At 46.6% G+C, this 26,889-nt stretch overlaps 1 protein-coding gene across 7 annotated transcripts in view; it reads left to right on the top strand.

Annotated features, from left to right (window-relative positions):
* The window catches only part of FARP1 (FERM, ARH/RhoGEF and pleckstrin domain protein 1), a 269,503-nt gene that overhangs the window by 214,311 nt on the left and 28,303 nt on the right, over nucleotides 1–26,889 (top strand). For 6 of the 7 annotated variants that reach the window (XM_064585936.1, XM_064585939.1, XM_064585938.1 and 3 more), the window contains 5 exons: nucleotides 1,408–1,483; nucleotides 2,610–2,853; nucleotides 15,895–16,082; nucleotides 17,307–17,396; nucleotides 18,466–18,599. In XM_064585936.1, the coding sequence (XP_064442006.1) occupies nucleotides 1,408–1,483; nucleotides 2,610–2,853; nucleotides 15,895–16,082; nucleotides 17,307–17,396; nucleotides 18,466–18,599 (732 nt within the window). The remainder of the gene's footprint in view (nucleotides 1–1,407; nucleotides 1,484–2,609; nucleotides 2,854–15,894; nucleotides 16,083–17,306; nucleotides 17,397–18,465; nucleotides 18,600–26,889) is intronic. The other variant, XM_064585937.1, reaches the window with a different exon arrangement.

Here is a 26,889-nt window from a genome sequence, read left to right as displayed (position 1 = left end):
GAGAATCCAGGGTAAGATAAAAGGGTAAACGGCACACGTGATGATGCTATGGGCTGTTTAGTGCATGTGGATTTCTTTTTCTTTGTTTTTAAAGATTTTAGTTATTTGACAGAGAGAGAGACAGCCAGAGAGGGAACACAAGCAGGGGGAGTGGGAGAGGGAGAAGCAGGCTTCCCGCCGAGCAGGGAGCCCGATGCGGGGCTCGATCCCAGGACCCTGGGACCATGACCTGAGCCGAAGGCAGACGCTTAACAACTGAGCCACCTAGGCGCCCCTGGATTTCTTTTTAACATTTTTCTTTTTTACATTTTAATCCATCTTAAAGTATGGAGAACACAGCAAACATCCACATTTCTTTCTCTTCCTGGGTTTTTTCCCCTTTTTGTGTGTAACTACTGTTGTGACAGATGTAGCTACATCCCTCCCCCCGCAACAACCCTTCTCCCCTTCAGAGGCGACCACCATCAGCTTTGTGTTACTCCTGTTACACATATTTATGCATCTAAAAAGAATGTGCAGGATTTCTCTGCGGTGTGCTGTTTCCTTTGTTTAACTAGTAGCGCATTGTACCTAATTCTGCATCTTGCTTTTTAAGCCCTCCCCTGATCTGGGGCTCTGTATTGGCGTTTTAGGGTATTGTGAAAGTACTACATTTTATTTATCTGATTCTCTGTTGACAAACATTCGGGGTGCTCGGTGCTTTGTTTTACTTTCGCCGAAACCTGATGCTGTGACCGTCCTTGTGTATTTGGAGTATTTTGAAGAAAAGCTGAATGTACATTAGTATTTGATCTCTCTGTATTTATACAGTTTTATCGTCTGGTAGCTGAAAAGTTTCTAATGCTTGTTCATGGAGGAAGAGGAGGGCACCGGCAGACTAAGGAAGGGAAAAGATAAAGGAGATGTGCTAATGGCATTAAATCTAGTTCCTTCTGCTGAGACTGTAAATTCATTAATGGGGGCGGGCCTTCCCTGAACTCAACACTGTGAAAGAGTTAGCTGATTAGTGGTCATTGCCTCTATTACAGAACTGATCTAGAAACTCATTACCCAAAATACATGAATTGATAATATTGTCAGACCAGAACTTGCACTTCAGGACATCCTCGGGCCCAGCCGACTCTCCCTCCCATTGACCTTTCTAGGACTAGAAAAGTAGTGAACAGTGGCTGGGGTTCCTTGAACCTGAGCAGGGGATTGCTGGGAATTTTTTCAGAGTTTAACCCCTGAACACTACAAGTATTAGGAAAAGAATGACTCCCTTTTCATGGGGCATCCATACACACTACTTTAGGTACCTTCATATTGAAGAAGGGCATAAGGCTGTTGCTATTTTTCATTTAAAACAACAACAACAAGAAAAAAACCCAGCTTATCTAACTGGCTATCTTATGTGATTTCTCCCAGGAAGCACAGCAAGATTCAGTCCATCAGAAGCCTGGCTACACAGCCTACAGAGCCGAATTCAGAAGTGCCAAAACAAGTCAGTAATGCTGATCAACTAACTATTGTAACTGGGGGGGGGGGGGGGGGGGGGGTTGTTTTGTTTCACCAAACTTTCTCTGTTAAGTACTATGTTTCATAGTATGTTTCTGAGTTATTTGCCCTTCACCTTTGGGGTTTCTTTTTGTAGAGAAGAGTATAGTTGTGTGCCCTGGCTTTGAGCAGACGCAGGCTCTGTGCACCCCAGCCTGGACTCAGCGTGCCCTGGAGTGGGTCCTTTTTCAGCTGACTTCCTGTCTTCCATCCCATGCTTTTGCCACAGAGAAGTTTGCTCTGTTGGCCTGAACTCAGCTTAGGAGTAGAACCACCCACAGGAGCCAGTAGAGCGGAGCCCACCCTCCAGCTAAATGGGTGTGGTTGTATGAAGACACTGGGACCTCCTTTGTACCTGCTGGGTGTAGCTCCCATTCGGGGCCAAGGTCAGAACCCTTTGTTGGTACCAGACTCGGTGGTGAGTTCCCAGGACTCCTGTTACAGGGCAGTGACCACAATTGGCAACAAGAGACATTATCACTCTTGCCCTGAGGATGGTGAAAACTCATTTTCTCTGGAATTGGCCTCTGGATGTGTTTTCCGGGTTTTCTCTATAAGAGAATGCCAACTTTGTCGGGGAAGAACATGAAGATTTCCTTTATGCATCTAAAAAGAGTGCCTGACCTGGCTGTTCTTCTCTTAGAAGTATAAACAAAGTTTTTGTCATTTGTCTGAAATCCATGTCAACTTGCCTTTGGGGGCCGGGGTCCCACCATGTGTTTTCTTCCTCTCCCCGCTCACCCTTTCTTGGGAAGCCCCCTGTGGGTTGCAAGGATTCTCTTGTTCCACGGAAACTTTGGAAACCCAGTGTGAGCCCAGGGGCCCTAGAGAGCAGACAGGCAGTGGCCCACTCGTGCTGCAGGAGACCCTGCATCGTCAGCATCCACACGCAGAGAGAACTTTCTGGATGCTGACCAAATTCACTCGGGAGCGCCTGCTCATGGCGATGTTTTGTTTGAGCAGCGTGGAGGGCAGCCTTACTTGGCAGTCCTTCCGGCTGCTTGAAGCTTAAGGGGGGTTACTAAATTAGCCTCTGACCTCGCCCTCCCCCTCTCTCGCCCCGCCCCGCGCAGGCGCAGCAGAGTGCCGGCCTTCCCGCCGCAGAAGGCCCGGAGCCCGCCGGCGGCCCGGGCGGCCAGCAGGGAGAGGAGCCCGGCGTCTTGGCCGAAGAGCCGCGCCAGAGCCCCGCGCTGCCCCGGAGCCCCGCGGGCGGCGGGAAGGCGGACGGAGCCGCGCGGGCGCCGGCCCACGAAGAGGAGGAGGCCGTTCAGGAAAGGACCCAGCAGAGTAAAGCTCAGCCCCCGCAGCCGAGCACAGGTCCAGCATCCAGGGCTGCCAGAGGCAGCAGCACTTCCATTCCTTTCATTGACTGCAGTGACGTAGATAGTGAATCCGACCTGCTCAGGGAGCAAGCGTCCCAGTCCCAGTCCCAAACAAATGACAATTATGAGGGTGATTTGACCAGTGGGGTTTACCTGCTCTCCAGGGATGAGAGGCAGACCGAGGCTAGGCGCAGGGCTTCCCCTCCCTCTGTGAAGTCCTCCCGGCCTCCTTCCAGAGAGTTCCTTGATGATGATTCCGCAGACCTAACTTTTGATATGAGTGGGAGCCCCCGACTCCCAAGACACAGCTCCCTGATAGACGAGCTGTTCAGGGCCTCAGACGGCCACAGTACCCCGGCCACCCCACTGTCTCCCGTTAGCAGACAGTCGAGTCCAAATAGGAGTTGGGACAGGACCGGGTCTCAAGGCTATGTCTCGGAAAACGGGCATGACCCGAGAGAGGAAAGTGTAGGAGAAGATCCTCTCCCAAGGCAGGGTCCTCATTACGAAAACTCTTCCTTCGTCTTACAAAGGCCATACTTACGGAATCTCCCCAGTAGATACAATAAGTCGGAGACAGACCCACTCATCCTTAGCCAGGTAGCGTCAACCCCAGAGGCATTGGGTGGGCTTGATGGCCACGAGAAGGGAGGACTGACCAGCCAGGCTGCTTCAGGAGGTAGAATGCTGGCTAATGGTGCACCTCTCGTGGGTCCCACCTCAAAGACCCCTGCCGTGCGGTCAGCATGTGCCGGGGGCATGGCGGACCAGCGGGCGCCCCTGCACTTGACTGAGGGCTCCACCAGCAGCGGGACTGAATCCAGTGATTCAGACTCTGAAATGGGGACCCCTCTGAGCCAGCCACTCACATTTGGCAACCCAGCAGTGCTGGGCTCCCCTTCCATGCTCAGAAGTCAGAAGCACTTGGGTGGCCTGCACATGAGTGAGGAGGAAGAGGAGAATGAGTAAGAGGGCCAGGCTTCAAGTATTGGGAACCTGGAGTCATGAGTCCAGGCTTCCAGTGGAGATGATCTGTCCTAGTGACTAATCGTTAATCAACGTTTGCTAGAGGAAGTTTTGGACAGCCATGTTTGGATAGGGTATGCCTGACTCTAAAATCTTTAAGAAACAGGAAACTTCACACAGTGGGCTTGCTTTCCAAAAAAAAGAGGTGGACAAGATAAACAGTAAGACACAATGACAAGTTACCAGGAGCTTGTTTATCTTTCTGATTAAGGCAAGGAAGAAATACGTTTTTATGAATCTGATCATATGTATAGGGTGTTGTATTTATGTGGAAATCTTGTGTGTATTGAGTTTGTGTGCAGATCACGCTCCTATTGATTGAATGTTTAGGCTGAAGTATCATTGAGATCCCAGGAACGGTGTTGGTTTTACTTTTTCCCCCTTCTTTAAGAGGAGGTGCTGCTTTTCGGAGCTTCATAAAGTGAGGGATTGACATAATTCAAGACCGTTTGTAAGTTGATTGCTGGTTGAGATTAAGTGTTGGTGAAATCTTTGTCAAGAATAATGAACATTTTAATAGGGAGAATAGTCTTTTTTTTTTTCCAGACTTTATATGAAATGATGTAAAGGATGTCAGGTAGAATTAGTTTCTAAGGGATTGCTGGTTTGGTTGGGATTTGCATCAGTCGGTCAAACTGTTAGCTATGTTTTAAGAAGCTATAACTCTGGCTGTCAGAATATCTAATTGAAACACAGAAATGCTATTGAGTGATGATGCAGGGGAAAGTCAGACCTCGTTATAGACACTGTTATTACCAGGCTGGCAAACTAAAGGCCTGCCTTTGAATCATGCGCAGCAGAGAGAAGGACCGTTTCCCGGTATTGCTGCTCCTTGGCTGGTTATTATGTACATTCTTAATGTTCACACTTGGGTGAACAGTGTCTTCTCTTGGGAACAGTGACTTCTAGAAGTTTCTATATGCAGGAAAAAAGTGTATGTAGTGAGAGGTTTGATTTCTTTTTAAATCTTGACCACCTCTGTCAGTGCCTTTCACTCAGCATTCCTGCATCTTAGATCAAAGAGCCTGGTTTTAACTTGCTTGTTTCTCAGCCCCAGCTGCACAAGGGAATCACCTGGGACATTTTAAACATCAGTGATGCCTAGGCTCTGACCCCAGACATTTTTATCTCATTGGTCTGGGGTGCCACTTGGCTTCCCCAGATGGTTCTGCTGGGCAGTCAGGGTCACTCCTCACCCTGACACAGTTGCCTTCTGGAATCTGGTGGAATATGTTGAAACTGATAGGTAAATTTCTGGCTTGCTTGCAGAGTAAGGAAAGCATCACCAATGAAATACTTTGATTAATTAATGCCTGTTATTTGGTATTTTGCAGTCTGTAATACTTTTTTTAAAAAGATGAATTGTAGAGTCAAATTTTTAGATCCTAAGTAACTACCAGATTATCGAAAAGAATTTTAACAATGATATATCCCTGGCGTGCCACCATGCCAACTGCCTTACTAAACTCATCCGGGTGGCATGATGACAAGGGAAGAGCTACACATGCTTAGGAAGCAGGGTAGAATTTGGCAGCCGTATATAACAAATAGACATATTAACTGACCTCGTGGCTCACAAATGATTATCTGTCCACATGAATGTTGACAAGTTGGTTTTGAAGATGCTGAAAACGTAATCCATTTTTATACAGACCTTTTTTTGTTTGTTTTCCTAATCATTTGATTCAGTGCATGATTGATGAATCAAACTGATTATTGGATAGTTTGAAAGATGTTCATTGAAGTAGTCTCGCTTTAGATTTATATATTTAACAGTCACAGAACTTTAAAACTAGAAGGGATCTTAGAGATTATCTAGGGGAAACCTTCATTTTGTGGATGACAGACCTTGTTCTGTTGAAGTCAAGAGACTTCACATAGTCCTACAACTACTGCATGACGAAGCTAAACTAGAACCTTGGCCTCTAGCCCTTCAGCTCTGGTCTGTGTGACCTCTTGGTGCAGTAGGACCTTTTTGATTCAATACTTTAATTTTGGAGAATCTTGTTCAGATTAATAATTAAAATCAGATGTGGAGACCAGGGATCATGTAGACTTAGGCAGTTACAGTCCGAAATACAGAGGAAGAACTGCTTTTTCTGTTGTGGGGTTTTTGCACTTATAATGTGTTTTTGCGTATTCTGTTTTGGACTTAGAAAAAGATGTTGATTTGCTGTATAAAAATTTAGTCAAATGTGAGTTAAGCAGAGTCACATTTGGAATCCTGTGGTTTATTTGTGAAGGTGATTTGTTCAAATGAGTTTTCTTTTTACCTCTAATTACACAGCAGCCTGATGATGAAGTATGAATGAGCAGTGGATATTAACTTACCCAGCATACAATGTGAATCAGCAAATGTAAACCTCCAAAGCAAAACATGCTCCAGTAATTATTTTGTTTTGCTTTTTGCTTAAAGGAGTGATTTTGTTTGTTTTTATCGGAAGTGTTTTAAAAACAGCTGATCAGTGGTAGTGTACTCAGTTCTGTATTGACAGACGTTCCCCTTTTAGGGTTGCTCATCAAGTTTTTCTCTGGTTGGTTTTGTACCAGCCAAGCGACTCAATTTCTGCTTCTGGGCCAGTATTTATGAAAGCAGCAATCCTGATGTGATTAATGGTGCTTAACGGAGAAGGGGTATGGTTTGTTCAAAAGCCACATAGCCTAAAGTGCTGAGAATATTCACTGATTGCCTCTGGGGGAGCTTGCTCTGCACTAATAAAGATTCTAAGCATGGGTCGGGAAGTACATTTAAGCATTTTTTGAGCCCGGCGGAGCCACCTTGCACAGGAGACGTATTCCCTCACTGTGCAGAGGTCGGAAAGCCCACACCCTCCCACCTTCTGCTTTTTGGGCGCCTCTGGTTCCCTAGGTCTTTACCTAGGAGCCTCACGGTGTGGCAGAGAAGGACATGCGTGTGCACAAAGTTGAACCAAGGGTGCAGCAAGACCAACAGTGGGGTTGGGTGTGAACAGGTGACCTGTGGATTCATTCCAGTTTCCAAAGGGTTTCCCAAGACCTGTCTGTCTGTTTTTCTAAGACAATAGCTAGTGCAGAGGGCTTCTGAATCAATAAGGAGCCCAGGTCTTTAGGTAATAGCTGCTCTATGAAATAGGATACCTTAAGGCCTTGGATAGAAGACATACCATCTATGGAAACACATCTTCCAGCCACTAGCCCTCCTCCAGGGCCCCCTTGCATCCATATCTTTTGTGAGATGGTATTTCAAAGTATGCACACTGTAACCTCTTTTGTGGTTGATTTTTTTTGTTGCTATTTTTCAGGACAAAATAAAATGCAAGAAATTCTTTTAGCATGAAGAAATGCATTTAATGAGTTCCGGAACTTATAGTGAACTGTTCCAGGTCCTTTGACAGGCATCTGTATGCCATTGACGATATTTTATTAGACAGGCATTTAATTAAAAGAGGTCTGTGGGCCAGATTCTTCCCCACATATGTGACTCATATTTGGGGATTTCTCCAAATTGTGCCACGTGGCCCACACTTGAAATGTGAATAATTCTGATTTTATTCTGAAGAACTTCTTTGAAGATTCAATCCCAGCAATACTTAAAAAAGCCAGGCCCACAAAACTAAAATACAGCCTGAGCCTCTTGAAATTTGCACCAAGTATACAAAGTCCAGTCTGTCCTCTACTGAATCAGAAACTCAGCCTGCATATTAGCAGTGGAATCCCTTTGATTGTGTTGTGAAGCAGTACCTAAAAGAAGGAAAAATTAATGAGATCACAGCATCCTTTTTCGTATCTTAATGATCAGTGTTCACATGCTTTCCATCGACTTCTTCCACTTAAAATATTATTCCATATTCAGCACGAAATGAGTTTGGTGCAGTTGTTGTCATGAGTCAATGATTGGCCCAGCCTTAAATTAAGAAATTTGGGGGCCCTCTTCATCATTGGGCTTATTTTGAGTTTATTCTATTTTAATCACTCTTTGCCTTGGCCCTTATGCTTATTAGCAAGAATTTAGAGAGACCTCAGAATTGCATTCCTAAGAAAGGCTCTGTTTCCTGGATCTTCTCTCTCAGAGGCTGTAAGCCTTCCTTCTCTGATAGTTCTGAGTATAGTCACTCTGAGGCTGGCTGGCCTTCCTCTGATTTCATGGGATGAGTCTATTGCTGGAGATTTTATAAATCACACTGCAACAGAATCTTTCTCTACCATTGCTGCGATAGAGAGTAAGTCTCTTCTTGAACCTGAAAGGAGTTGAATGTTTCAGAATAATCCACCGCTGGTGGCTCTCTGATGAGTTTTACACTCAGCCACATTCACCACATCCATGAGAGCAGATGGAAGGAGAAGCACTTGTCATAAACTTCGAGAGCAGTAAGTGGTGAACAAACACGACTCTGGAGACAGGAGAGGCTTTACTGGTGCTGCTTTTTCCTCGTTAGTTTCATTCACTCTGTTTCAGAACAGTCTAGTTGAGTGAAAGGATACCCGGCGGTGGGGTCTAAAGTGTGTGCTGGTGCATACCTCTAACACCACTCACTGGTTTTTAAAATGAAGCCATTGACTTTTAGATCAAAATAAGCATGCCACTTAATGTAGCCGTTCTCTTCTTACTTAAAAAAAATAAAAGAAAACCCACCAACTCCATGATTTGGTGTTATGTTGTAGGTATCTTGTTGCCCCTTGCTTAGAGCCGTCATTGAAGGGCTACTTATTGTTTCTTCGAATAACCTAGAGATTTCCAAGTAGTCCTCCTACAAACACAAATGCTCATTTGTATGCCATACCTATGTTTGGGAGGGTGGTGGGTGGAGTCTTGTTTTGACCAAAAAAAAAAAAAAAAAAGAAATAGTACATTATTCCAAAAAATATAAATGACACTTCTAGCATGAGGAACTTTTTCTTCTCTTCCAGTGAAAGCAATTCAACATCCCCTGGTGGGAGCTGGGGAAGAAGTGAGAAAAGTCTTTTCCTGAAAGCTTTCAGAATCAAGTAGACTGTTTTGTTTAGGATCATTTCAGTGTAGACTGACTGCAGACCCCTCAGCTTCGCCTGGAGACAGCCTTCGGCATCTCTTCGGCTTCTGGTGCCGCTCCCTGGGGAAGGCAGCTCCTCTGTGTCTTTGCATGGGTTCTAGATCAGGTTACTCTGGGCTGTCTTGGGGTGGCTTTATATCTGAAAGCAGGGAAGATTAAAAATCAGCTGTTGACATGGGACATCTGATCTACACGTGTAGCTGAGAGCCGGTTTAAAGGGTTCACGGTAAGCCTGGTGCTGTTAATGCCATCCCGGGGAGGGCACTGGAAGGTACTCGGGCTTGCTGCTGGCCCAGGGGCAGCGGTCGCAGAACTGAAGGGAAATGGCACAAACCAGGGGCGCTAAGGACAGAGTAAGGACCGTGTGTGCACGTGTAGTAAAAAGCATCGAACAGTTACTGACTCATTCTACTTCTGGGTAAGAGGTGGAGGTGGTAGTGGGACAGGGAGTCTGCAGGCAGGGTTGTCCTGCTCCCTGACGAATTTGGTTTGTTAACCGGCTCTCATGTAGGAAACTGGAGCAGGTTCGTTTTGGAGCTGGCAGTGATGTGACTGCTGTGTCGTTGCTCAGGGTCACGCTTTCTGGCTCATGAAACTAGGCTAACAGCCCCTTTTCCCCGGGCCTCAGAAGTTTCTTTGTAGGAAATAATTCATCGCGCTGCCTGCAGCCATGTACAGAAAGACCAAAGATAGGCCTTCTTTAGTGAAGACCACATACCTGCTGCTCTGTCCACACACAACCCGTGCCCGATGGGTCCTCACGCTCACCACCCCCTTTCTGCCTGGAAAGTTGCCGTGAACACCTAACTAACCAGATTTCACAAGCTTGGCCTATATTATTAATCCAGTTCCCTTCTGTTCTTTCTGTGTGTATATTTAATACTATAGATAAAATATTTTATTAAAAATGTCTAATGCACCAAATTTTAAAATAGAAAAGGCTGGGGATTTCATTCTCATTTTTGTCATTTGTTTAATAAATTTGAGAAAACATTTTTCTGTTGTTCCATTGTATGCACTGTTTGTCAGCATGTACCTATCTAGGAGAAAAAAAAAAGCTTCCCCCCCCCCCCCCCCGTTCTGTCTTTATCCTCGGAGCATGGTGTACTTTCTGTTCCCTGCATTGTTGGAGCACTGTCTGATGTCTTTTTTTTTTTTTTTTTTACACTGCTGAATACCAATTTGTACTTGGAATACCTGTTTCCTCTAGAATTACAGTGATCCTGTTCGCTAAACAGCAAGCTTTAACACGGACGCATGCCGGGGTCATCCCCTAGTTCACTCGGTGGGGAACAGAAGGCAAATGGAAGACTTCACTTTTCTGATTTCATCCTCTAACATGCCTGCCCTTCGTACTGTGTGTTCCTGGGCGGGGGCGGGGGCGGGGGCGGGGGGTTGTCTTTGGAAAGGAGCAGGATCACTGTAGTTGGGGGAGAGGTCTCATGGAAACAGAGCGTATCTGTGGCTGCAGCTTACATAGGGGAGCTCAGACACCTAACCAGAGGGTTGGCTTCGTGTTTTATTGGGGACCATCCATTCAGATGGGGATAGAACACTTTCCATAGCTGGTATCTGTAAGAGAATTTAGTTGGGCGTTGGTTTTGGCGGGGGCTGGTGGGAGCATAGAGAAGACCCCGCCCAGCTCAGCCCCACTTGGCTACTCTTGGCCAATAAGCTGTTATTAGTTTTGATGTGCCCCCAAAATGTAGGCTGTCCCAGATACTGTCTGGTTTCATCTTCTCTCCATGGCCTAAGAGTGCCGCACGTCTCAGTAAAGCATGGATTTATACCACCGGGAAGGGTGCTGGCTTCTCCAATAACAATGAGCTTGGTGATTCTTTCAGCATGAAAGGCCAAACTCCTGCAACCGTGTATGCACGACATTAATATCTCTTGTTAATCCAAACTGAAGAGGCTTTTACTTGTCCTAACAGGTATCTTGCTGTAAAAACTGTCAATTGTAACTGTTCTTTCCCACTGACGGCTAAAGCTTTGTCCTGAGTACAAGATGGTATTTTTCATGGGTACAAAGCACCATGTTCCCCAACCCAGACGCTGCCCCCAACACCGCCACCACCATGTTTGAACAAAGAGAAATTCTCCTTTCTCTTTTCTCCATAAGTAAGAGCACACTAGAACATTCTCTGTCATTGCTCCATTGGTAGGCATTTCTCTGTTTCTCTGCAAGTTGCATTGCAGTTGCTTTTCTGAGTTGCTGGATGATGAACACCGAAGTTGATGCTTAGCTGCTTGTAAAACTTTGAAGGACCTTGGTCTGAGAATAAGAAGCACATATACACATTACCCTCAACACCCTCCATTATCAAGAAAAGGACAGCACCATCATGATTGGTAATCGTGTAGACTAGTTTTTCTTGTGGCACCTTACTATTTTAATAAAGCATTGTCAGCTTTTTTCCCATATTCCACTGGGGTGAGAACCCAGCTGAGTTACCACACTAGTGAATCCTGTCCATTCGGTAGATTACCCATTTTCCAGCTCAATACTGACCTTTTTTGATAACTGGCTTTCAAATGTAGACAATCTCTAGGAAGAGTTCATTGTATTCTTTTTTAGAGGGAGATGATGGATTTAAAAAGAGCCTTTTTAAAGATCCATGAAAACTACATCTGTAATGAATTTCCTACATGTGCCTTTGGAACATATTCTGGGTATGTAGAGATAAAATCTGTATTTTAGAACCAAATACCAGGAGACAAATCATGATAGATGAGTGGCATCTGGAAACTTGCCAGGTAACTTTCTCTGGGGGGAATGTTGAAGAATCAGCATACTGTTCTATTTTGAAAAGAGGAATTGAGAAAGCAATCCGTATTCTCAAATATTTAACAAACCTGCTCTGGGTTACTATTTTTAAAATGATTTATCAGGTTTTCTAAACACTTAACAGGAAAAACAACTTAGCTAATTAAAACTAAGATGAGCAACGTACTGACCAACTCAAAATACAGGACAGGTACAACTAAGTATTCGAAATGCCATTTTCTATTACTTGGAAAATAGAGTAGAAATTCTCTTTTCCCAGAACGTGTGAGTTTGTTCTTAAGCCTTAATACAATCAGAGGAGATTACAATGCAGCTGTGCTCAATCCCAAAAAGGGGGGAGATGAGCATTGAGTTTGGCTTGTTGGTCATAAACCATGTTCCCGCTGGTGATGTACCTCTGACAAGGGGCTGGTCAAGAGATACTATAGTGTGGGTGACGCTGCAGCGCTTCCCCAGAGCAGCCAGGAGAGAAGAATTACGAATGTATTTTACATTCAAAAGAGAAGCTAAGCCAGTTTTTCGGCTAGGTGATAAATTGGAGTCCATAAATACAGCCATGCTAATTTGAAGTTCCATAATTGTTTGTGCCATGAGAATGTGTACATTTAAAAGGATTTTTTAAAGCAATTACCAGAAATGCCTCTCTTGAGAGCAGTATTTGTGATGGCATTGCCAGTCCACGGGGGTGACATAAACTCAGCCCTCTTGCTACCGGTTAACAGCCGGGGGTGGGGGGGTGGGGTGTGGAAAATTATGGTGAGGGGCATACCATTTGCTGAAGGAGAAGGTGGAGGATTTGAGAGTTACTAACTGGAAATACCTTAACGAGACGCAGGACAATTTCTGGAATAGGAAAAAATAATTTTTAAAAAATCTGAAGCTTTCAGATTTTCAAGTATAACTAATCCTTTTCTAATCTCTTGAAACTTCTTTCCACCTGCTGCCTTAATATCCAGGTGCTTTCTCAAAAGATCCTCCAAAACTATTTACGTAGAGCCTGTGCCTGAAAGAAATTACTTTGTGTCAGTTTGTCACAGAGGAAAAAAAGATACCAGGCATTAATGAGTTCACTGAGTAGCCCTGAACATCAGTTACAATTTCCTCTTCTCATCACCTGGGGCTGTGCCTTCAAAGCAGGTAACCAACTGCATGATTTGAACAGGCTTGATAAGGCTAGGTAGATAAGTGGGCCGGGTTTTATCGTACAGAGCAACCCTGTTTATGGAATGGACTACTTCAGTGAAAATTGGTTACATGTAGTTTGAATAACTGTAACCGTAGACACCGACTCTAAGATCCAGTTCTTCACACCTGCCTGAGGGTGGACCTTACATGGACACCGCTTTTGAACAGACAATTGTCACAGCACTCTGGCTCAGAGTCAAAAGAGCATTTTAATTTCTCATCAAGCTGCCAAATTCTACTGATTACCCTCATCAGCATCTCTCACTGATTGCTAAATGGCAAATGAGCTACATAGTTTGGTTTAAACCATGTCCCCTCTAAATTTTCAAAGTCTCAAGTAGTTTGGCCTGCAAGGGGAGAAGAGGACTACTCTCCATGGCCGCAGCTCAAATGAGCAAACTTGAACTTCAGAGTTTGGACCTTCCCCTTCTGTAGAATTGTGGATAGATTTCTAGACCGGGCTGCTTGGTATTTATTGATATATTGGTCCTACTGTTAAATACACCCCATCAGCCTTCCTGTCTCAGGCCCTAGGAGTAGACATAAAGCTAGTGGAAGGAGCCACTCCAGAAACGGAAATTGGCAACCCTAATTTGGGTTGTTCCCCAAGTCTGTGTGTTGCATGTGTGAAGTTGCTGTTCACCCACGTCTTTGGGCTACGTGAGTGAATGCAGCAGGTTGTCCCCCAGCAACCTGTGGCTGACCCAGAGCTGTCCTTTCCTCGACCTAGGAACATGGGTTGTCATGAAGTTCACTGCCATTAACCCATTTTCTGAATCCTGTCTCTGACATCCAGTGTAGACTCTTCTAGATGGCTATATTCTTTGAAATGTGCCCTGTCCTTTTGGCAGGACAGATGTCTCCTGGAACCCTGGTCTGTTTTCTCATCCATTCAGTCTACTAAATTAGAAGTGTCCCCTGGGGGACCTCACAAATAGCTTTTGGCCTTTGGAGGGTAGAAATGCTTATGCTTGACGGGGGCCACCCGCATTTTCTCCCTCCCACTGGGGCAGGTGGTTTATTATCTGCTGCTGGATGCTGTCCAAGGCCTGATTGGTACTGTTCCCCCACCCTCCTCCCCACCCCCCACTCCTCCCACAAGCCAGCCTTCTAACTGCTTTTTATTCTTGGCTCCAACTCTCACTGACGAGGTGAGTGCTTTTTTCTGTTCGCATCACTGCAAAACCGAGGCCCCGCATGCTCTCACTTAGAACCGCCTCACTTGACCTCACGCACAGGGTGAGAGCCGAAGGTAAGCCCCACATTTTGCCAGATCATGGTGGACAAATAAAAAAGCAACTCTGATACAGTGACTCCCAAATGCATGAAATGTTTGGATCTCTAGACTGCCAGAATTTCTCTTTCCTATTTCCTATTTGTCGTGATGACACTTTTCCTTTTTGTGACTTTTTTTTTTTAAAAAGAGAATAGCGTAGTACCTTGAAACATTTGCGAACGGTTCTGATTGTTGTCACTATTTCTATTTGACAAGTTCCAATTCTTTCGAAATCATTGTATTCGGTTGTGCACCAGTGTCAATAAAATTGACATTTGTGAAGCAATTTCTGGCCTTTTTCTCGGGGTTTTGCTGGGTCTGGTGGTGTGTGGGGTGCACGGGTCTTTGTCTAACAGTGATGCGTATTAAAAAATGCCAGGATTTCCATGGAGGGATTTTTAAAACGCAAACTTCTTTAATCTTACTCATGTTACCAAATCTCGTTCTTGGGGGATCGTCGTACTGACCCATAGTCCTGTAGCAGGACATCTGCTTTTTTGCTGCTCTTCTGGGTGTGCTGGCTTTTCCTGCCTGTGTTGTGAACAGCGCTAGCTGGTCCAGCTGGGGCGGGGCGGGGGCTGGTGGTTTTTCATGGTTGGTTCATTCCTACTGTGATCAAGTTCACTACCCTCCATTCTAGGCCATCCCCATCTTGTAATTTCAAAGCGGATATGGATGAAGCCAGAGGGAGAGGATAGCTGTCAAGAAAATGGGGTATGCCCAGAAAACGGCACTTCACCTTTCTCTCCAAGATCCTTGTCCGTGTGCGGAATAGCCATGAGCTGAAACCGCATTTTGGAAAATGAGAAAGCATTTTACATCGTCTTTTCTTAATAATGGTAACAGACGGGACTGCAGGCTACTTGAACTTTGTTTACCCTCGCGCTAGCCCTAGCAAACCTGTGTTAGAATTACAGACGTGTTAGGTGAAAACACGCAGGTAGAAGTATATTCTGGAACGTCCCGGTTGGCTTCAACGGGGTGAGGTTTCGAGACTCGCAAAGTTCTGTTGGCAAAACGTTGCACGCACACATCCTCTCCTTTGGCTGACGTATAATGGGTAATGATACATTTTCATATTATTTAATGTATCCTTTGCAGAGGAATCATTAATGACCTGTCACTTTTTGACTCATCAAGGGGAATTGTGATAATGTAATGACCTCCAGCTTTGCATGTGGTGCTAGTGTTTCTGTCCCAAACAGTGAGAGAGACACGGAATGCCATCACCAGGTATAATAAGCTTGCTTCTGTTCTTGGTAGAATGGGGAGTTAGCTTCTTGTCCTTTCCTTCGCTGTGGCCCGTTGTTACAAGGTGTAGTCTGTCCTGGGTACGTCAGTCATTTAGTTTCCTTTTAGAATAGCTCTGTTTTTTCAGTCTTTTCTCATGTCTCCTGGTGGTATAGTCACTGTTTTCTGGAATAACTCATAGAAGCTAAGGCAGTAGTAAGGAGATGAAGATCCCGTTTGGGGATCCACTGTGCTTCTAAACATTCCCTGAGCAGAGTTCTCTGCCTTATTAATCACAGAACTCTGGCTCCACTGACTCATTCCCACTATGGTATCTTTAGTATGAAGGCAGCTGCAATTCAGAGAAAAACTAGAAAATCGTGAAGCACATTCGATACGCAGAATGGTAGTCAAGGTTCCAAAGATTTGATCTGATACGGGGGAAAATTCTAAGTAGCAATCCGGTCCCAGAAGGAATTACTTTTTTTTTCTCTCTCTCTAATACTTCTCATCCTCAAATAGGCTCCCTGACTGGTAGCCCTCACCTTTCAGAGCTGTCCATCAACTCCCAGGGAGGAGCTGTGCCCGCCAGCGTGATCTTGTCTCCCAACCTGAGCCCCGACACCAAGCAGGCCTCCCCCTTGGTCAGCCCGCTGCTGAACGACCAGGTGTGCCCACGCACCGACGACGAGGAGGAAGGCCGGAGAAAGGTGTGGTGACCTGCACGTACATGCGTTACTCTTTTTTTTTTTTCCTAACTGCAGTAGTATATATATAACACCTGCCATTTTAACCGTTTCTAAGCATACTGCTCAGTGACCTTAAGGACATTCACAGGGTCATATAACCATTGTCACCGTCCATCTCCAGAACATTGTCACTTCCAAGCTGAAACTGTCCCCATTAAACAGGAAATCTCCATCCCTCCCCTTTCCCCAGCCCCCAGCAACCACCACTCTGCTTTTTGTCTCTGTGGATTTGACTGCTTAGGAACCTCATCTAGGAGGAATCCTGCGGTATTTGTCCTTTCGTGTCTCACTTCTTTCACTTAGCATCACGTCCTCAAGGTTCTTCCACGTCGTAGCGTGGGTCAGAGCTTCCCTTTTAAGGTTGAATCACCCCCCCCCCCCCATCGTATGGGCAGAGCACAGTGTGTTTATGCACCTGTCTCTTGGTGGACAGTTGGGTTGCTCACTCCTTTTGGCTCTGTCGAATGCTGCTGCCGGAAACATGGGCATCCAGGTGTCCGAGTCTCCGATTTCAGTGCTCTCGTGTGTATCCCCGAAGGTGGAATTGGGCGGACTCTTGTGGAAGCAAGCAAGATGGCTAGCAACGAGGATTGTCTTTTACTTACTGTTTAAAGAGAAAGCAAAACCCGTGGCTGACTCACTGTAGAGAAGTGCCTGCTCACCTAAGTGATGGACTCCAAGGAACCAGTGGTGTCACCAGCTGCTTTCACCTTGTCCCCTTAGCTCAGCCACCGTGTATTTCCACGGACACCCTAGCTTTCATTTCCCGTACACCACCACCACCAGCCCCCCGCTCCCGGGACAAAGGCCACTGTGGTTTCTGTTTCTTTGATTTCCTGGAAGGCTGCATTGCTCTGATATTTTACTAGTTGGTTAGATTTTCGGATGCCCAGTTTTGAACGAATAGCCCTCCGCGGTGACCAACATACTCGAGTCTTGGAGGCCTTTGACTGAGGGTAAGATTTATGTGGAAGGAAACGTTCCCAGGCTCTTTCCTTATCATGAGAATCCATTCTCTTCTCCTAGTTCCTCACACAAAAAGGAGAACTAGTAAGAGGTTCTTTAGCCTTGAGCCCCGTTAACAAAAGATCGTAAATTAGCAATGTATCACTTTAATCAGGACATTCTTAGAGACTTATGCTCAAAGAGTATTATTACGTCTTGTTTCTTCTGTGGGTTTTGCAGAGATTCCCAACGGACAAGGCGTACTTCATTGCTAAGGAAGTATCCACCACCGAAAGAACATATCTGAAGGATCTTGAGGTCATCACTTCGGTATGTGTAGCATTTCCCCTAAAGCATTCAATTACATAATTTATCTCAACTCCGATGTAGCTTTCAGAGAAGAGCTGGATCTAATTAAATGTTGGGCTCTCTGACTCCAATTAAAAGGATTTGGTTCTGGGTTATAAAAATTAGACGGTAATAGTGTATTTAATTTGGAACATGCTTTATAAAAATTTTTATAATTGTGATTTTTAAGGGCAAAGGAAGGAAGTTTCTAAAGTGGAGAAAATTAAAATGAAACTTGTTACTGCCTGCTTTGTACCCAGGCAGAATAGTTCGTGTTTTGCCCGGCATCAAATGTAGCTCCTTCTGCTTGAGGAAGACCCCAGAGGTGAATAGAAGGCTCGTTTTAGCCTTGGTAATAAATTGAGCCATGTCAGCAAATCTGCCAGAAGACTGCCTTTTATTATTTTAATCAGTCCTATTCGGTCTTGGAACAAATTCAAAGCATCGCAGATAGCTTTATGATCCCTGGATTCTGGGCAAGAACTAGCCGTTGGAGGTCGGTAGGAAGCGCGGGGCTCCTGTGCCTCTGGGGCATGTGAATGGCGCCTGGCCCTGAGCAGGTGCTCGAACGGGTGCTCGGTGAACACTGTGGGACAGCCCCGCCTCACCGCAGCGGGCTGAGTAACTGTGAGGGCAGCGGCCTTCTCTCGCTGGTACGGCCTCCTCTGTGCTCAGCATTTTCACAGAGGAGCAGAGATCGATGTTCCTAACGGATCGAACCAGAGGGGGTGTGGTGGTCTAAATCAGTGGTGACCCAGTGAGTTGGCCAAAATGCAAGTTCTGATTAGAAGTAGCTGCCCATTTCAGAGATCTCTCCTGGCTTCAACAATCCACTGGTAACAAGTTGGGGGAAGCCCTGATGATGAGCTGGGTGCTTCTCACCCCATCGGATGGAAGAAGGATACAGCAGTAGGGCCCGGGAGCCCCTGGTGCTCCTGAATGGCCCAGATTTGGGGAAAGCCCTGTGTCCTCCAGGCATGCTGGGCTGCGCCAATGCTTCTGACGAGTTGCCACCATTTATGTGTCCCTGTGTGTGCTCTTTTTATTCCAGTGGTTTCAGAGCACGGTGAGCAAAGAGGACGCCATGCCCGAAGCCTTGAAAAGTCTCATATTCCCGAATTTTGAGCCTTTGCACAAATTTCATACAAGTTTTCTCAAGGAAACTGAACAACGACTAGCCCTGTGGTGAGCACAATGATGTTCAACAATTACACGTGTCCCCACGGCCTCCTCTCTCCCCCCCACCCTTGTGTTTTCGGGTGGTTCCTTTTACGCAGCTATCATGCCCAAAGATAAAGTCAAGAACCTGGCTTAAGAAGAGCCAATCGCAAAATGGTTTTCAGGGAAATTCTGTGGGTATTTAGAGGTCACCCTGGAATTTTGTTCCCTTTGGTTTACAGTTCTTCAGAACGCATGTTTTCTTACAAGTAAGTGAGTCTCACAAAATAAAGATGGTAGGTACGTCTGGAAAGCCGATGTGGGCTTTAAGGAATAGAGGCACATGGAGGGACTTTCAGGGAGGTTGGTGGTAGTTCACTGATGCTTGCTTTATAATCCTTTGTGAAGTATCTGTATGTCTCCCATAGTTCTCAGATTTATATTACACGGTGTTGAAGAAGTGCTTAGAAAAACGTAGGGCCCGATATACCACGCACTTGCACCTTGAATCCCACTTCGAGGAATTGATCTTAAGGATGCATTTATAATGTGAAATGACATGACAGAGATAGCCATACTAGAATTAAAAGATCGCAAATGATCTAAATGTCCATGAATAGATTGGTTCAAAGTAATATTGTCCATTTAATACCAAATAAAACATTAATCTGAGAGGAAGAAGAAGATGGTGCAGAAAGTCAGGAAACACTTTGTGTGCTGTAGGGTACAAAATCCAATATACCCTGCCCTAAAATAGAACCTTTCAGAAAACTCTTAGGGTTTTTGTTTTTTTAAAGACCGTTCTATGTAGACACTTGGGGAGTTGACTGTCTACTAAGCATGCATTTAAAAATTCCAGGAGAAAATAGCAAGAGGCTTCTGTGTCTTTGGCAGAGGTGGACGCTGTTGTATATTGTATCCTCACTATAGGGAAGAATTTGCTTTAAAGTAGTCTCAGGGCATTTAGCGACTGGGGGCCTGAGGGAGCCGTGGATGATGTGGTCTCGGCCCAGGCGATCCCAGACCATGGGATTCAAGTGTCAGCTGAACAGGTTCACAGGGCTGCTCTCCTGTGTCGTGAAGGGAATGTGCTTGGGTGTCCAGCTGTGTGTGTGCTTGAGGATAATTCACATGCAGTTCTCGCCCCTCAGTAGGAGGAGGTGGGATGCTTGACCAAGGTGGCCCCGGGGAGGGGAGCACAGCCAGGACTGAGCAAGAGCCTCATTGAAAGTGGGGAAAGATTGGAAACCCCACTTGAGAGTCTTACTCTAGGTTGGTGGTATGAATGTAAGAGAAATGCCACTTTTTAAAATGAGAAAAAGATTCTACAGGATCTAACTTCTTATTTTACTTCTCAAAGTTTACTTGGAAGCTTTCGGTTGCGTTCCGCCATATTATGTTGCCTCATCATTCCTGCAAAGCTCGATGATGCTTTCATAGTGGAGTCAAAGAAGTTAGAGCTCTGGAGAAATCAATTCACAGTTTGTTTTGTGGCCAGTGAGACGTGTGTTAACACAGTCTTAAGTCTTCCCATAGGCTCAGAGCTTCTTGAGCTGGTGTCCACCTAAATAATGGCAGTTGACCTCAGTAATGTTGGGGAGGTCACACATAGGAAATGTCCCCAGCAGGACCCTGGCAGCCCAGCATGGTGGCTTCAGCTAGCTCCTGCCATCACAGAGAACTCAGGAATAAATGCCATGCTCTTGGATTTATCTGTGACCATAAATTTTTAGCATCTGGCCCTTAACTGTGAAAGAATATCCAGTTGCCTAAAAAGCAGCTGCTATCGTTTATTTCCCAGAGGATTTTCAGTAGAGTTTCTTTCAAAGATCTGTAATTTTATTCATGTTTTACATGCAAAAGACTCAAAGCTAGAGCGAGAACAGATAGTCGGTATGCCGCTCAAGGACATGACATTTCCTTGCAACAGTGGACCCAAACCAGATTGATGACGTTTATCAGGAATAAGTGGAAAAGTCTGCTGTTAAGGTCAGCTAATCATTTCCTCAAGTGCATGATGAGGAAGACCTGCTTGGCGGGGGTTCAAGGCAAAAAGGCTGGGTGAATGAGTGTAAGTATGAGCCAACAGAGTAACATGGAGAAGACCCGGCATCTTTCTCTAGCTCTCAACACTGGCTGCTCCTTCCAATTATCTGGAACCTTTAAAAAATCTTCATAACCAGCCAGAACCCCAGACCAGTTATATTGGAATCTCTGAGAGGTAGGACATAAGCATCAGTGGTTCCTAAAGCTTCCCAGGTGATTCCAATGTGTAGCCAAGGTTGGCGACCCTTGTCCTGACTGTCCTAAGTACGAAAGAGACCAGAGCATGACAAACGAAACCTTCAAGGCTCAGGGCTCCTTCGGAACACTGGGCCCAGCTCTGAGTTTCACATTTGAAATAGGTTAATAAGAGAATGCATTTCATTAAAAAAAAAAAAAAAGGTGTTGGATATATGGGCATTTGTCCTAGAAGAGAGAAGATTTTAGAATATATGTTGGCTCTCTTTCGGCTGGTCATGTGGGAAAGGGAGTGAGCGTCTTCTTCACTGTACCAGAGCACAAAATTTAAACGATACATTTCCAAAGAGGCACGTCGTGTCTAAATATAGAGAAGGCTTTCCTAACACTAACATTTAGCCGTGAGAGACTGCCTGCCTTATGAGGTAGTATGCTCCTCCACCTTGGGGTTTCTTGAGCAGAGGTTGACTGTTTTTAGAAGGTATTTATCTACTGGGCGGAACCCCAAATCTGGCAGTGCCTCAGGGTCACCTGGGGGTGGGGGTGAGGGGCTTGAAAAAATACAGATTGCCCGTCCCCATGCAGCCCCCCTGAATCAGAACGTTGGAAGGAGTCCCAGAAACGTTTATTTCTGACGTACTTCTTGAGATGACTGTGATGAATACCTCTTCTGGAGCAATTGATAGGGAGTTCCTCTTACAACCCTAGGATTCTCTGATTCTTTGATGTGTATTTTGGTTATAACTCTTGTGAATGCATGCATGCATGCTCGCACAGATGGGTGAGTGAGTGAGCGAGCCTAGTGTCTGAGTGGGAGGCTTTGCCCACTGGGGGCTTGCAGTCTCGGCGGGTGGGGGAGGCAGGCCTGGAGAAGGAGGGCCAGGCCCTCCCATGGATGCGTGGTGGGCCATAGCCCACGTGAGCCCCAGGGCATCCCTGGCCAGTTCTGCTTCGAAGGACCTCTGGGCCCTGATGCCTGCACAGCAGAGGTGGCCCGGGAGTGAATATGTTTAAGCAGAAGAATGGAACAGAGAGGTTTATTAAGAAAAGGAGTTCACACTGAGTTCCTGACCGACAGGCCACAGAGATGTAGGTGTATCTGTGTATGAATGCATGTGCGTATTCAGTCTGTGATACGGGAAACCCGGGCTGGCTGCTGCAGACTGGGATGGCTGTGTCCTCACTGGGTCCACACTCACGGCACCACCACCAGCTAACGTCTCTCTCCAGCTGCCTGGGGCCCTTGCAGAGCTTCATGCCTCATCTGTCACATGTGCAATGCAGTCTCTACCTCGTAGGGCTGTCACACGGACTAAATGAGACCGTATTAGTGAAGGGCTTGGTGTTCTGCACCATCCACAGAAAGGGGGGTTGGGGAGCTGATCATTTTTTATATTAACTTTATTTTGAAATAATTTTAGATTTAGAGAAAAGTTGCCACGACAATAGAGTTTCTGCATGCCCTTTCACGCCTGCCTTTCCCTTAATGCCAGCTTCTTCTGTCTGAACTAAGAAACTCACATGGCTAAGTTACCATCAACTAAACTCCAGACTTTGTGCAGTGACACTATTTTTTTAAAGACTTTATTTCTTTAACAGAGAGCACGCACAAGTAGAGGGAGGGGCAGAGGGAGAGGGAGAAGCAGACTCCCCTCTGAGCAGGGAGCCTGATGTGGGGCTCGATCCCAGGACCCCGTGATCACGACCTGAGCCGAAGGCAGACGCTTAACAACAGAGCCACCCAGGCGCCCCCTGGGTGATACTATCTTAAATGACTGTTATTAATGGAAAAAAAATCTAAAGTTTACTGTGCACCTAAAATTCCCCCCAAATTTGGTACTTCGTTGACATAGCCACCAGGCTTTTCCTTTGCAGTTCTATGTAAAGTTGTCCTATGCTTCCATCAGCAGTGGGAGGCCTTAGGGCAGAAAAATTACCAGGACATTTTCCTGCACGGCGAGGCTGAACCCCTGCTCAGTAAGCACACCTGTCCGTATCCAAATGCTGCGTTCTCCTGAGGAAACACCCCCAAGAGGAGGATGGACTGTTCTATCCTGGCCAAAGCCCATGCTACCCTGTTTCTTTGGAAACAAGGAAACAGGTTTGGTGACCTGTAAAAACATGAAGAATGCTTTTCTTTTTGAAAGCCAGGATGTTCTACTCAGCTGTTCAAAGGCATTCAGAAAAAGCCACTTACAGCCTTTGGCTTTCAGAGCACAGTCCCAAATTCCAGCCCCGAAATGCCTGGCAGTCAGAGCACACACTGGTCAACTCGCTCCCCAGAGATGGATGAAGACCTGCTCTGCACAAACTCAGCTCACAGGGAGCTGGGGCCAGGGGGAGAGTCCTGCAGAGAGGCACTTGGGATAGGCTCTGGGTGCATGCGGTGCTCAAGAAGGATCAGCTGCATGTATTAGAAGAAACTTGCAGTAGATTTCCTTGGAAGGGATGCAGAAGTCTAGCTAGAAAGTCTAGGAGGGGTGGAGAGACTGGAGGTCGAGATGTCATGGAGCAGACGAGTAGGGCTCATGGGATAAAGGTGAAGGGAACGGGGAGGCCCCCAGAGCTTTGATCCTGGCTACCCGGGAGGATGCTCATGAATTTAAGAAATGGTAAGAAGAAAGGAAGAAGCGAGTGTAATGGAAGGAAGATGAGTTTGGGGCACATCAGTTTTGAGGGGTCAGTATTGAAATCCTACAGGCAGTTGGAAACACAGGTCTCAGGCTTGGGAAAGAAATCAGGTGCAGGTGTGGATCTGGAAATTATCCACAGGAAAAATCCCATCCTGTAAGGAAGAACGGTGAGACAGAGGAGACCCAGGAATAGAATCGTACCGAATACACCTTTTTGGCAGTGTTCCATAAACGTGTAGCTTATGGCTGAGCGAGAGCGAGCAAAGGAAAATGAAGAAGCTACCAGAGATTTGGGGAAAAAATGGGCAAGCAGGGGTGGAGGGTCCCAGAGGAGAGCACGTCTGGAGAGTGGCTAGGCAAGCAGAGCGGTCTGAGGTAAGGGGTAGGAGCAGGCTTGGACCCTAGGGAGTCGAGAGACGAGGAGGGTGTCCATCTAGAGCAGAAAGGAAGCTCCTCTGTCAGGGGTGGGACACTCCTGCAGACTGTGATCAGGAATTTCACACGTGGAGCGGTATTGTCTGGCAAGGACACTCCAGTGGCAGAAATGGAGTGGGGGTGACCGCGTGAGGGTCAGAGAATGATTTATAGCAGCATCCCCCGCAGAGTGGAACACCTTCATAGTAGCTTCACAGTGAACAGTCATAAAACAAAAAGGAATAAAACATCCTACCAGCTCTTTGAAGCCGGGCATCATTAAAAGAAAACCCTTGGAATTCCTCAAAAAATTAAATACACAATTACCACATGCCCAACAGGTCCACTCCCAAGTAGGTATTTGAAAGAATCGAGAGAAAGGACCCAGACACATCCTTCTACACCCACGCTCACAGCATCTTTACTCAAAGTGGCCAAAAGCTTTGGAAGCGGCCCCATGCCCACTGACACGTGCATGGATAAACAGAATGTGGTCCATCGTATGATGGAATATCATCCTTAAAAAGGAAGGACGTTCTGACACCAGCTCCAACACCAGCGAACCGTAAAGACCGGCTCAGTGAACCAAGAGCCAGGACAGATACTCTGTGATTCTGCTTAGGGCATACCTGGAGGAATCGGATTTGGAGAGACACAAGATAAGATGGTTCCCGAGGTCCGGGGTTAGGGCAACAGAGCCAGCGGTTAGCCGTAGAGCTGGAGTTCCCGTGGAGTAAGATGAAATGTGGGATGGACGGCGCTTGCGCCGGGCGGTTGCGGGGGATGCCCTTCGTGCCACCGAGCTGGTGGTACACTTGGAAAATGGTGAAGGTGGGAAACTGAGAAAAAGAAAAAAGAAAATCCGAAGTTGTCCAGTGCAGGATAGGACTAGAGGCGTTGAAACGGCAAATGTTCCTTTGCACACGAGGGACGGGGACCCTGCCTGTGTCATCACTCTGGGCTGCCCTGGCGCGTACCTGAATTAGCCCGCTTGAACCTCGGGCAGTGAGGGGCAGGTGAGGTGGACGAGGCAGGCGTGGGTGCCGCTTGGATTGCCTTCCATCTGGCCCCCCACCCCGAGCATCCGCAGCCGGCTGCGGTGGGTTAAGCAGAAACGGGGAGGCCCCTTTAAAGCTGAAATCGGACTTGAGCCAAATGCTGAGCGCCTCCAGATTGATTGAGAATGCAGCAGACGGTGGGGTGCAGTCCGCCTTTCCAGCTGCCTTTCCACCACCTTCCTCATTCCTGGAGGCTCTTCGATCTCCCATCATTGTTTCCCTGTATTGCCCCCACTGCTCTGTGAGGTCAGGGGGGCTTGATCCTCAACTCCTGGGAAGCGAGAACAGACTTCTTAGCTTTCGTAAGTGTCCCAGAAGGGGTGAGGTGGGCGATCGTGCCAGCCAGCCGGACGCCATGCTTTTGTCCCGAGGTGGAGAGCTGCCATGTTAAAGCCCGCTGCTTCCCCGGCCTGTGTGTGAATTTGGGACCGTGTTGGGAAATGCTAGAAAGGAGCCCAGAGATTGGACAGCCTGTGTTCCTGAGCTCACCGCACACCTGAGTTCCCTATAAGCAGGCGGGCAGGGGACACCGTCCTTTACAGGCTCCTGGGGGCTCCCTGCCTTCCTCCACTCCTCAGAAAGGTAGCTCTCCCTGGAGCCAGAGAACTTTCTCCCAGTATCCTCTCCTCTGGTGGTGGATGCAGGTGTTCGAACCGGGCCTGAGCACACGCCACGTTCCGTCCATATGTGCACACATACACAACCCCTCCCATCTACCTCCTCTCCCCTGTGAGAGTCGGCCCCTCCACCCCTCATCCCTGCACCACTAAGAACTGGTCAGACCCTCAGCACCATACTGTTGAGAGGCTGCCCGGGGCTACTGGTCGCTGCCCACAGAAAGCGCAGGCTGGCTTCGGCCGTGCAATTTATAGGATGCCAAGCTTTGGTGTCCACCCCCCACACCCTCCGCCAGAGTAGACCTCTGTAGGCTGTGCCCCACATGGTCATAAGGAAAGGATCCAATTTCTAGATTGTTTCCCAACATCAAAATACTTGTAAAGGTTGACTGCAGATGAGCCTGTAATTATTTCATGGAATAATAATTACCGTCCCACAAACTTTGTTCATGATGGCCTAATCCTTTCCAGACGTGGTCCCGTGTGGAGGTCTCTGTCTTACCATGGGACGTTTACTAGGGACAATGAAAACCATTTTCCTTCTTTTAGAGTAAAATTAGCTGCAGTGCCTTTTCTTGTGGAACATTCTCATGTGATGTATCCCTGTGCCTCGCGGGCTTTCAGTGCTCCCAGGGTTCCAGCAGGGATGAATCTGGTTGTGAGCACGAAGTCCGGGTTACAACCCTGTGTGTCAGGAATCTTGAGACAGGCTTTATTCCAGCAAAATCAGTTAGCTGCATTGATTTCTCTACCTGTGAAACAGCCCAGTTCAGAAGCCTGGATCCTCACCGTCCTCCATCTCTGAGTTTCCAGGACTGTTACTAGCCTTCTTATATCTGACCACTCTCCACCTGGCATCTCAGTTCCTTACGCACGTGCCTTGGCACACGGACAATCATTCCTGTGCCACGTAGTCTAGACTGGAACTCGGGAATGATGATGGCCTGGTCGAGTGAATGACTGCTTGCCTGTTTACTGCTTCACAGCTTGGTAAGGCTCATTTTCATTGTGGGTTTTTTTTTTAAGATTTTATTTATTTGAGCGAGAGAGAGAGACAGATTGAGAGAATGAGTGGGAGGAGGGGCAGAGGGAGAAGCAGACTCCCTGCAGAGCCGGGAGCCTGATGCGGGGCTCGATCCCAGGGCCCTGGGATCATGACCCAAGCCGAAGACAGATGCTTAACCCTGAGCCACCCAGACACCCTTTATTGCAGTTTCAAATCCTTTTGTGCCTCCTCTTCCTCAAAGACTTGAAATGGTTTAAAATGGAAGACAATGTGGGAAAAGGATAAATTGTCCAATATGGCAGCTACTAGCCACTTATAGCGTTCTAAATTTAAAATCTACATTAAATT

This window comes from Mirounga angustirostris, unplaced genomic scaffold (assembly GCF_029215605.1).
Source record: "Mirounga angustirostris isolate CCGP_5_RB_7025 unplaced genomic scaffold, mMirAng1.0.hap1 SCAF_3, whole genome shotgun sequence".
Classification (NCBI taxonomy): Eukaryota; Metazoa; Chordata; class Mammalia; order Carnivora; family Phocidae; genus Mirounga; species Mirounga angustirostris.
Note: the sequence above shows the minus strand (reverse complement) of the source record. Positions and strands in the feature narration are given on the sequence as shown.